The sequence below is a fragment of the Gigantopelta aegis genome, chromosome 6 (genome assembly GCF_016097555.1).
Source record: "Gigantopelta aegis isolate Gae_Host chromosome 6, Gae_host_genome, whole genome shotgun sequence".
NCBI classification, from domain to species: domain Eukaryota; kingdom Metazoa; phylum Mollusca; class Gastropoda; order Neomphalida; family Peltospiridae; genus Gigantopelta; species Gigantopelta aegis.
Window position 1 is genome coordinate 45,448,898 of NC_054704.1, and position 13,042 is coordinate 45,461,939.

General features: G+C 35.3%; 1 protein-coding gene across 3 annotated transcripts in view; it reads right to left on the reverse strand.

The window, feature by feature from the left end:
• The window catches only part of LOC121373944 (murinoglobulin-1-like), a 51,197-nt gene extending 38,846 nt beyond the window's left edge, over nucleotides 1-12,351 (reverse strand). For 2 of the 3 annotated variants that reach the window (XM_041500788.1, XM_041500789.1), the window contains exons 1-2: nucleotides 12,214-12,351; nucleotides 10,104-10,283 (exon numbers count right to left, since the gene is read on the reverse strand). In XM_041500788.1, coding sequence (XP_041356722.1) covers nucleotides 10,104-10,186 — 83 coding nt within the window. In that variant the 5' untranslated portion in view covers nucleotides 10,187-10,283; nucleotides 12,214-12,351. The remainder of the gene's footprint in view (nucleotides 1-10,103; nucleotides 10,284-12,213) is intronic. The other variant, XM_041500787.1, reaches the window with a different exon arrangement.
• Between the last annotated feature and the right edge of the window lie 691 nt (nucleotides 12,352-13,042).

Consider the following 13,042-nt stretch of genomic DNA (forward strand, 5'->3'; position numbering starts at 1 on the left):
ACTGAATATGTTATAGGCCTACTAGAGGTTGAATGTTATGTCAAAAGAATTTGTAAAGAAACATTATTTATTTATTTATTTATTTACGCTGAGATATTTTTCAAAAAATGTTGGTATGGGTTTAAAAGGTAATAATATATTTTGATATTAAGTTTAACGTTATTCGTTTTAGAGTTAGCCTACATGCCATTTCATTCTTATAGTTTCTTGCATCGTTACCTGAAACATCCAATAAAACCTATGTGGGCGGTCACCTTGTGATTAATGATCACGTTGTTCTCTCAAATCCATTAACATAGAATACATTAACCTGTATTAAGCAGCCACCGATTTTAAAAGAACATATCCTTTCACCCCGTGCGTAAGCGTTTTTGGTCCGTCTGTGGCAAAAGCTAACAGATGAAATGGCATATAACTACATACTGTATAATGCTAAAACTCTCATAAAAAGATTTGCAAGAAAACTTTATTGAAAATTTTTTTTAAACCCGTTTCTTTACAAATTATCATCAAACTGCATAGATTAATGCTCATTTCTGATATAGGGATGACGACAAAATGCTGGAACAGCCAATCTATGCAGTATCACTTAAAGTAATCGATAATACAGTACATAAAGACTGCAGAGACATAATTCAGAGTTTTTCCACCTTGGCTCTTCCATCAGTTGCCTTCATACCTGTATTAAAAAAGAAGATTTAACCTATGCAATTTTATGGAAATGTGTAAAGAAACATTTTTTATTGATTTATTTACGCTGAAAATTAAAAAAAAAAAAATGTTGGTATGGGTTTAAAAGGTAATAATATTTTTTTTGATATTAAGTTTAAACCGTATTCGTTTTAGTGTTACATGTCATTTCATCGGTTCCCTTTTTATGCAAACGGGACTATAGTAGCAGTTTTACTGTATTAGCCAAGAAAGGTAACAATATGTTGACAGAGTGTGTTTAAAACCGGTTGTTGCTAGCTAGGTGAGCGTTGGCAGAATAACGAGGTGTATTATATATACAGTACGTTACTGGTACACTCACGACATCCTTAAAGAGGCACATACATAGCTCATCATGTCAGGAGATAGTGATTTACTAGGGAAACCAGACGACCCGGCAAGCCAGTCACGTGCTTTTAGAGAGGTTATTAACGATTCACTTCGCGCTACCAGACTTTACAATTGGTGTTTTCGCTTTGTTTATTTGTTTGTGTGTGTTTGTTGGGGGGACGGGGTCTTGATTTAAATACTGACAAGCCAGTCACATGCTTTCAGAGAGGATATAAACTATAAGACTTTACAATTGGTGTTTGTTTATTGTTTGTGTGTGTGTGTGTGTGGATTATCTTGATTTAAAGAGAGGTTATTAACGATACACGCTCCGCTGCAAGACTGTTTTTGCTTTTTGTTGTTGTTTTGTTTTTGTTTTATTAACTTCCTGAAAAAAAGAGTTCGATTGTCATTTTATAGTATTATAATTATATCGATGTAATAGTTACTTCGAATTAAAAAACTTAACGGGATACTGTTTTGCATACATGCATACATACATACATACATACATACATACATACATACATACACACGTACATTCTTAAATATATACATTGTGTATGTATGTATGTATGCAAAATATTACCCCGTTCAGTTTTTATAATTCCAAGTAACTATTACATCGATATATAATACTATCAAACAACAATCGAACTATTTTTTTCGAGGAAGTTAATACACGCCACAAGGGGAATCCCCACTATACGGTTCCGTCAGTAGTCTCACGAGAGAATTCTCATAGTTTTAGAAACAAAGAAAGAAATGTTTTATTTAACGGCGCACTCAACACATTTTATTTACGGTTATATGGCGTCAGTCTCATATTTTTACGACAAATAACGTTTTAAAAATAATAAATGTCTACATTTTTAAAAATAAACATGATCATTTACTGATTTAGCAATAAAACGTTTCGACCTTCGACCCCCCCCCCCCCCCCCCCCCCATCCCTGCACATGCGCCTGGTGAGTTGGGGGTTTCAATCTGAAGAAACCGGCACTGGTGGTGCCGTGGTTAAGCCATCGAACATAAGGCTGGCAGGCACTGGGTTCGCATCCCGGTACCTGCTCCCACCAAGAGCGCGTTTTAACGACTCAATGGGTATGCGTAAGACCACTACACCCTCTTCTTTCTCACTGACAACTAACCACTAACAACTAACCCACTTTCCTGGACAGACAGCCCAGATAGCTGAGATGTGTGTCCAGGATAGCGTGCTTGAACCTTAATTATATATAAGCACGAAAATAAAGTTGAATTGAATCAGTAGTCTCATGAGAGAATTCTCACATTTTTACGACAAATAACTTTTTAAAAATAATATGTCTATATTTTTTTCAATAAACATTATTTATTGATTTAACAATAAAACGTTTCGACCTTCGAACCCCCATCCCTGCACATGCGCCTGGCGAGTTGGGAGTTTTTAATCAGAAGAAGAATAATCCATGAAAGTTCTACTATATTTGAATAGCTACAATAGCATTCCTGCGCATTTCCTTTGTTTACATGACTTCCTTTTGACCCCCAATCCATAACCATCCATCATTAAACAGAAAAAAACTGATATGTCTTCAGACAATATTTGCCTATTTATAATCGAGTTGTTTTGTTTCTCTTCAACATGACGTTAATGTTCGTGCGTTTATGGCTACTGGGTGTCAACTTCGAGTCATCGCGTCATTCGTACCTAGTCGAAAACAATTGGGGGGGTAGGGTGTGTGTGGGGAGAGCAGTAAAGGATATTCAGGTGACAATAATTTTAGATATCATCCAACTAGATGAAGGGAAACGTTTAACAATAAAACACCTTTTTGCGGTATAGATTTAGAGGGTAACTTGCACCGTCTATAGTCTGTTTGCGTCAAAAAGAACCTATGAATTGCAAAGTAACTTTATAATGAATAAAGTTAAAATTCGTATATCATCATATTATTTAGTACATTATTAATTTAAATATAAAATTTAAAAAACGTTTTATAACAAATTACCATCAAATTATATATATTAAATATTGTTTTAATTACAGGGATGAAAACAGCCAATATATATATAATATATATATATATATATATATATATATATATATATATATGTTTTGTTTGCTTGTTGTTTAATTATATTAGTTTGTTTTTGTTGGGTTGTTTTGATTTTGTTTTTGTTTGTTTGTTTGTTTTTGAAGTGTGTGTGTGTGTGTGTGTGTGTGTTTTGTTTCTTTCTTTCTTTGTTTAAGATTGGGAATTTGTATGTTTTTTGTGAATTTTGTTTTCTGGCATAAAAGTAAAAAACTATAAAACTATAAAAATAGTCAGTAATGATGGTAAAATGGAGTGGTGTTATGATTTGATAATTTAAACGATAAACAGATCACTAGACTGTATTTTATCTGAACTGAACTGAATTGGACTGGACTGAACTGAACTGAACTGAACTGAACTGAACTTTATTTACACTCTGGCCTTAATTCAACGACATAAGAGGTACATTGTAAATCATAAAAATCAATATATAAATGAAAAGTTGGCACATTCGTCGTAATAACGTGTACCAAAAAAAAGAAAGAAAAAAAAGAGAAGGTATATCTATGAGTTTATATTTGCATTTGAACACATACGGCGGCGATCATACCTGAAACACAGCTAAATAACATTCGTGAACGTGACATTCTGCATAGGGTACGTGAGACATAATCATAGCTCGGGGACTTCCAATTGTAATGTAAATACACTGGGACACCCGAACCTATCTATCATTATTGGCAATAACCTGATATTGATATTGATATATAACGTAAGATTCAAGCACGCCGTGCTGGGTATACACGCAACTGCGCAGTTTGTGTAGTGTTCTTACATCTACTGTGACCAACTTACCAACTTGGAACTCGAAGTCGATAATTTGGACTTTAGAAACAAGTGGTATAAGAATTGTGTTAATACATTGTGTGTAGAATAAATAAGTAAATGAATTAATAAATAAATAAATAAATAAATAAATAAAATAAATAAATAAAAATAATAAATAAATATACTTTTAATTTGCTTTGTTGTATTATTACCCAGGGGGGGTGGGTGGGGGGGGGACGTAACCCTGTGGTAAAGCACTCGCCTGATGCGTTGTCAGTCTGGGATCAATCACCGCCATTTTTCAGCTATTGCACCACGAGTGGTATAATAAGTGTCGTGGTATGTGCTATCCTGTCTATGGGATGATGCATATAAAAGATCTCTTGCTACTAATGGAAAAATGTAGTGAGTTTCCTCTCTGAGACTACGTCAGATTTACCAAATGTTTGACATCCAATAGTGATGATTAATAAATCGATGTGCTCTAGTGGTGTCGTTAAACAAAACAAACACTTTTGTTCCCATCCCTACGTTCACATTTTCACGACAGAATATCAAGTCTACATGTGCACTGCATGATATGCGTAAACGTAAAATGCGTTTCACAAATGCAACATAATACACACACGCTAAGATGTCACGGCTTTTGTTTATAAACCTCCATTCAGTCATTTACCAGGAATTTTGTCTCATCCCTAGCATTTCGTACGTGTCTGTATCACCATTCTGTTGACAGTGTTAAATATAAGCACGTGACATATTTGCTTTCTTTCACCTGTTGTTGATCAGCTGTTTTGCTTTGATGTTTTGTTGTTTTTTTGTTTTTTTTGTTTTTTGTGGTTTTTGTTTTTGTCGTAATAATACAAAACACTGAAAGTGTATTTGTTTGCTCTGCTTGTAATAATATCAATGTTTTAAAATGATGTTTGTATCTCATTCGTCTTGAAAATAATTGGTCAGTATACTTGACAAGTCATAAAGTTCAAGTTTGTTTTGTTTAACGACACCACTAGAGCACGTCGATTTATTAATCATCGCCTATTGAATGTCAAAAATGGTAATTTTGATATTTAATCTTAGAGAGGAGACACGCTACATTTTTCCATTAGTAGCAAGGGATTTTTTATCTTAACCATCCCACAGACAGGATAGCACATACCTTTGATATACCAGTCATGGTGCATTGGCTATAACGAGAAATAGGACAACAGGTCTTAGTCATATACACCAAACTCCACTGTATCATTCCACAGCTGACAACCAGAACTTGTTATGTATGTTGAAAGGCGTAGTTCTCAGAAAAGCGAAATGAAAGTGTTTTTGTTTTTTTTAATTATATACCTATGTATCATGCTTACTACATAATTGTATGTCCACTAATAATGCATTAAAAAACGAAATAGTAGACAACTCTCGATTCCACAAAACATGAATATAACCAAGTCTGGTTGCCAGTCCGCGTTATGCAAATTATTATTATGACGAGTTATTGTGGTAATCTTATAAATGATTAAAACTGAAGGTATGTTTATGTATGTATGTGTATAGCATATGTGTGTTTTCGTATGTAAGTATGCCATGCCATGCTTGCTGTGCATGCATGTATATGTATAATGTGTGCAAAATGAATGGATGAATTAATGTTGTGCGATACCCCAGCATGATACACACACACACACACACACACATACAGAGAGAGAGAGAGAGAGAGAGAGAGAGAGAGAGAGAGAGAGAGAGAGAGAGAGAGAGAGAGAGAGAGAGAGAGAGAGAGAGAGAGAGACCAAAACAATATGGTCCAGATACAGCCGGTATTTCTTGAAACGTGCTACCTATTCAAACGTTGTTCAAACATACCTTTTGATGGACCACTATTTTTATAACCAATAATATATATAAATGTGTTGAGTACGTCGTGTCTTCCTTCTTGCTGTTTGTACAAACTTTATATAAACATCCTCATGACTCTCTGTTACGTCAGTCTTCTCTAGATCTTCTACAAACATCGAAGGTTTACGACGTGCATCCTTTAACATTCAGTGAACGCATGTATTTGCCCAAATAGTGGCTTAGACAGGTCATTTTTTTTATAAAGCTAAAAACACAGAGTATAGTCCTTCCACAGATTAAGCTTTTTTTCATATATGAAATTTACTACAGGTTATTTATTTTTGAGCCGATTGTTTTCTGAATTGCACAGAAACATAGAAACATAGTATGTGTGTGTGTGTGTGTGTGTGTGAGAGAGAGAGAGAGAGAGAGAGAGAGAGAGAGAGAGAGAGAGAGAGAGAGAGAGAGAGAGAGAGAGAGAGAGAGAGAGAGAGATGTTGTTATTTCCAAAATATTTTTACTTTTCTTCCTACGTCAAACCAAAATAAATTATTTAAAAAACCCCACAAAAAACAACAACATATTTGTAGGAGGAGAGATGGGATGGACTATAGATGCTAGCATGCCCATGGGTTTGTCACTTTTATTGCATTTTAAAATTATATATATATATATATATATATTGGGAGTGACAGTTTTAAACCAGCTGTGACACCCGTGCCTCATCTCCATTTAACGGACTATACCCACTTAATCACAAAGTAAATGAGGAGGCGGGCTACTAGAAACTCGGCTATTTAGCCTAGCCGTGAAGAAGGCTCTGCGACATTTGCACACGCCTTAAGAAAGAAATCCCGTAATTGTGAAAAACAAACACGTCGTCGATGTTCCTACACCGTCCTGCTAATAGGTTATTCATCCCGAAAACCGTCTGGGTTGCTCATGGTGGTTCCACAAACGATTACACTGTGTGAGGTAAGGGTGGAGATTTAATGAATCCCCCACAGTATAATTAAATAATGTGGCTATATTGACTTTTAATTGAAGAAGTCTCAGCATGTATCCTCCCATTTTCTTCTCCCACCTCAAACTCCATGAAACCGTGTCTTGTAGGTGCGTATGCAGGAAATCGTGCAGGGGTGGGTCTACATTGTGGCGAGCGAAGCTTCTAGGACAGGGCCCAATATTTCAGGCGAACCTTCGTTCTGTTCGAGTGTACGTTACGCAAATTTATATTCATGCGGACTGCAAAACGATTACCCAGTAAACTGTTACTATGTTCAATTTACTAAGTATCTAATAAACTGTTCTTTAATGAAATGCAATGAGATAGTTTTTATATTATATTATATTTTGTTTTGTTTAAACTCGCAGTATCAACTGGAAATAATGTCATTGAAATGTAAATTCAATGCGTTTGAGTTAATTGATGTAAATATAATTCACTTAACCAAACAATCGGTTGCCTGGGTAAAAATCACATGAACATATTTGAGGATACCTAAGATTTAGAAAAAATATTGTCCCCAGTGGAGGGGGGGGGGGGGGGTATCAGTGTCATGCTCCTTGGAAAGTATATTTAAAAAAGAAAATTGTTCCAGAAACGATTACACAGCGTGGTGCAAGGACGAGGATTTTGTCACACCCCTCCCCCGCCCCCATTGTATAATGACACTATATTACATTTGCCTTTTACATCAGTAAGTAACAGCATGCATGAAACATAACTTTACTGACCACACCCTTCCCCCGATTCCCTTCTTCCGTATTTCTTGGACAACAGTTATTTTTGAAAACGCTAAACCCTTTTGTTTTATACACTTTATGGCATTAGGATGTTGACCTTATGTCAGTATAATGTGTCATAAATGTCGAGGATACGGTTTTATAAGAATTTTATCACAAATGCGGAACGGGTGAGTCATGGGGAGTGAAAGAAAAATGCTTACAGTGTTATTCATTAATTTAATATAATCCTTGTCAGCAATTGCAAGTCTTCGGGTAAGTTACTGCGCATCGCCAACGGCCTCGGTGGCATCGTGGTTAAGCCATCGGACATAAGGCTGGTAGGTACAGGGATCGCAGCCCGGTACCAGCTCCCACCCAGAACGAATTTTAACGACTCAATGGGTAGGTGTAAGGCCACTACACCCTCTTCTCTCTCACTAAATACTAACAGTTAACAACTAACCCACTGTTCTGGACAGACAGCCCAGACAGCTGTGGTGCTACAGAGGTGTGTGTCCAGGACAGCGTGCTTGAACATTAATTGGATATAAGCACAAAAATAATTTAAATGAAAGAAAGACAGTCTTTGGATAAATTGATGCATAAGTTACTGAGCATCGGCACCGTGATTGCCCAAAGAGACCACCTAGTGTATTTAATCACAATGTAATCACCCTCAGTACAAAACAGTAGAATAAAGTACAGTAAATACAATATCCATTGCAAAATAACATGATGTGAGATGACGTCATATGACACGGCAAGGTACTAAGACAAAGACAAAACAACAAAAACAACAAATTATAAGCGGTAAAATAGTTTGTTATAAATTATATGTGACTGTATTGGTAACAATACAGACAGGAGCATAGGACGTTTTTGCATTAAGGAAATAAGTCGCATTTATTATAAACGTATTTGGCGTTTGTCATGTTCTGTGGTGAATCGTAAAAAAAACACACCCTAAAACATGTTAACAAAACACGAAGGATTAAAAGGGTGACATTTATAGATAGATAGATATGTCTTGTACTGTTAAAGAGACATTCCTGAGTTTGATGCATTGTAAGATGTTTCCGACTAATAAAATATTTCTACGATTAAACTTACATATTAAATATATTTTCTTGTTTAGAATATCAGTGTCTGTATATTCAATGTGTTTCTGGTTGTCTTAATATTTGTAAGAAGCTCAAACTGGATTTTGTCTTCAAATAATTTCGTACGTACCAAAAAATATTTTTTAGGAAATAAAATGAAAATTAACCTAGTACAAATATTAGAACGATCAGAAACACGTTTAATATACAGTCACTAATATTTTATGCAGAAAAATATATTTGATGTGTAATTACAATCGTTAAAAAGTCTCCGTTAGTCGATAACGTCTTAAAAATTGCAGCAAACTCAGGAATGTCCCTTTAAGGAAATAAGTCGCATTTATTATAAACGTATTTGGTGTTTGTCATGTTCTGTGGTGAATCGTAAAACAAAAACCCCAAAACATGTTGACAAAACACGAAGGATTAATAGGGTGACATTTATAGATAGATAGATATGTCTTGTTCTGTTACTGATAATACGAACTGTGGTTTCGTCGTAGATTTACGTTTACATGCTAAACCATGCTTACGACGCTTTGTGTAACTGATCCCTGGGATTTTGTTGGAATTCGTAACATATACTGAATTTTATTTCAGATTTTAAATTTACTCACCTGTAAGTTCATTCATTCATCCATTTATTCATTCTTTTATTTCCCCCCACTGAGATGCCCTTTTGACGAGTTTGCTATCCCTCCTCCCCCCCCCCCCCCCCCTGCATTTCTTGGTTGATGCAATTGTAAGATGTAAGGTGCCCTTTTAACCACTAAAAGTACATATTAATTACATTTTCATTATTCGAATATCAGTGTCTGCATATCCAATGTGTTTCTGGTCGTCCTAATCATTGTAGTAGCTGACATTGGATTATACCTCAAGTTAATTTCGAAAGTACACATTTGTTTGTTTTTTAAATATTAGAAATTAGAATGAACTTTTAGCTACAACAAACAAGAGCATAACCATTAGCACAAAGCATATACAGAAACTGATATTGTAAACCAAAACAATGTATTTACTAGGTAATGTTAGTTGTTACAAAGTCTCTGTTGGTCCATAACATCCAACAATGGTAGCTAGCTCAGGGCAGACTCCTTAACGGAAACTTGATTGGATATTAAAGTCGAAGGCTCTTGTTTCAACCTCTCGCGTTTAACACTAAGATCGGTTAATCTACAAATTCTGTAATACTTTTGGTTAAAGTTACAACAAAATGAAACCAAAGTATATGGGGTTAAGACAGGGAAATGTTATTTTAAAAAGACTACATTGGTACCCATGACCATTAATTCTCAGAACTACGTGCGATTTGAACAATATGAGAGAAAAAAATGCATTTCACGGTGTGACAGATATCAGTATGACCAGACACACTTCCAATGTATGGAAATGGATAATTTAAACAACAAAATCTAAGTAATGTCAGTTCAATTATTAAAAAAAACCCGGCTCTAATAGTGATAGATACGCCGCAGTGTTTAAGCACTCGGGTCTGACACTTAAAAAACGGACATGAATATAAAATGACATGGAAATACACAATTATTTTACTTACCCGACATTCACAGGCTTGGGTTTATCCAATGTCTGAGCACTGATTGTCACTGCCAGGAAGGAGAGAATGGTTACGGAGAGCATGATAGCAGCAGCGTGGTTACTGGCGTTACCACCACGGAAGTGTCTGTACAGCTGTAGAGCTCTCGCTATAGCAGTGGGCCGACGACGTCTTGTTGAACTGAGGTAAATAAAGCAACACCTTTCGTATTGAGGTCACTCTACGCATTACGAATAACTTACTATTGGGCAACTTGTAGAACGTGTCTCGAGAATAACATAGTGTAACTAGTCGTCAATTGGTGTAGAGAAGAAAAAAAAAACCGTGCACATAAAATCATTATAATATTATATGCATTTATATAACGTATCTTTGTTTGGCATTCAATAGCTGGTGGGTTTTTTTTTTTGTGCTTGGGTGTCGTTAAACATTCATTCAATCGTTCATTCATTCATTCACTCATTCATTCGTTCATTCATTCATTCATTCACTCATTCATTCATTCGTTCATTCGTTCATTCATTCATTCATTCATCATTCATGCAAATTATGCATACATGCATGCATTCAAACATACATACATTCATACAATATCATACAATATCATACATACAATACATACATACATACATACATACATACATACATACGTATGTACATACATACATACATACATGCATATACATGTATATATTCATATATATATATATATATATATATATATATATATATATATATATATATATATATATGCATACATACATACATACACATACATACATACATGCATACAAATATATACATACATACATACATACAATCATACAATCATACATACGTGCATACGTGCATACGTGCATGCATGCATGCATGCATGCATATACACATTTATGTAGGGACTAGTCAAATCCGACATACATACAATGTATAGATATTTACCAAACATCTATACATATTTGCCAGAGCCAGGTCTGCCCACAAGTTTTCGTACGATGAGGGCTGACCACGTGGCTTGTAGGCCCCACGTATATCATCGGCTAACTGAATATTAATTTTAAAATGTTTCGGTGGCCGAGCAGTTATCGTGGTGGTCTGAATCAAGTCGGTGCCCAAGATTCGAGTACATGCAACGGCACGAGGGATAATTTGTGAGGCTAAAAATAATTTTTATCACCTGTGCCAGAATGTCAATATATACATATGTATATAATAGTCAAACTGGACATACATACATAATATTATAGATATTCATACACGCACACACACGCACACACACACACAAACACACAGATACACATACATACGTACACTTATATAAATTGCTGAACTGCATTCAAGGACAAAAGAAAGAAACACGCAAAAAAGAAGTGAGTGTTTTTAGACATTAATATGCTAATCCACTGAGCTTAAGGCTAGGAACAGAGACTTGTATCGATTCTTCTTGTCTTTTGCATACTCATTTGCATATATTATAAATCAAACGTACACACGCACGCACGACATAGTAGAAACATGCAATGCAATTAAATACAGTACAGTACAATTAGACATAATAAATGTGGATAATGATATTTCAGGTGCTATACAACGTTGTATTTTTCGACATATAATAATAATTACTTTTATACTTGACAATATTATATTTAATATAGTTATGAATTATTTAATATGTAGCATTATCTATATTTCATTATGCAGGAACATGTGCAGAAGAGGTTTCGGTTTCGATGTATCGAACCGCCCTGCTCAGAGCGAATTTTCTTCTTTCTCTAAATAATAATATATTTCTGGGAAAGCATGATTCAACCCCCACTAAAAACTTCATTCACCAAAGTCTAGACCAGCCCATGCATAAACTATGCAACTGCTCCTGGTATATGATAAAATAATAAATATTAAAAATATATATTTTCGTTCTATTATGCATGTTCTCGTATACTAAACTAACAAGAGCATAATAGTTAATTTAATCTGATTTCTTTCATTGCCAATAATAAGTTATGCTACTTGTACAGAAACTGTAAGTCTTACATAGAAACTCAAGAACAAAATATTTATGAAATATATATATTTTTTTAACAAACAACAATATCTACTAACTCGTTCTCACCTTGTTTTGTCAAAATAATTCCGTTAAATGAATGAATTCAGAAATCTGAATGGTGTCTCCTAAAACTCAAGCTCCTTGTGTTTTTATTGTGGACGTAAAATGTTGTACACGTAACGGATGAAAGCGACGTCACGGATGACTTGGTACGGACTTAGTCGCTGACGACTCCATTGGCTCGACTGAATATCGTATCACCACACCTAGGTACGCACAGCTATGACTGGCGACCCATTAAACATATAAGCCGTTCTAGGCGATCACTTCCGTACTCTTTATGTTGTGATTAAACGCTATATTATTATTATCAGTAGGTTGGATAATATTAGTGGTATACCATGTGTGTGCGTTCTTTACTAAAATTAGCATTTGTTGTGTGGTGCGATACAGTGATAGTTTATAATAATAATAGTTAATAATAATATCGCGAGAGAGAGAAGGCGAGAGAGAGAGAGAGAGAGAGAGAGAGAGAGAGAGAGAGAGAGAGAGAGAGAGAGAGAGAATAGAGTGGGGAAGAAATACGTATACATACGACTGTCAGTGTGTGTGTGTGTGTGTGTGTGTATGTGTGTGTGTGTGTGTATGCGCGCGCGCGCGCGCGCGTGTTTCTGCATGTGTGCATGCGGTTATTATAATGAGTCAAAGGGACAGAGAAATGGCTCTTTGATGGTAAATATATAATGAATAATGATACTGATGGCAATGCTATTTATTTTCATGCTTACTTCTAATACACAATCAAGTTTGTTCCACTGTTCACATATAAATAGCTTTAGCTGATCGGGTTGTCTGCACAGGACATAATATTATTTGTGTGTGATCTGCCGCCGCA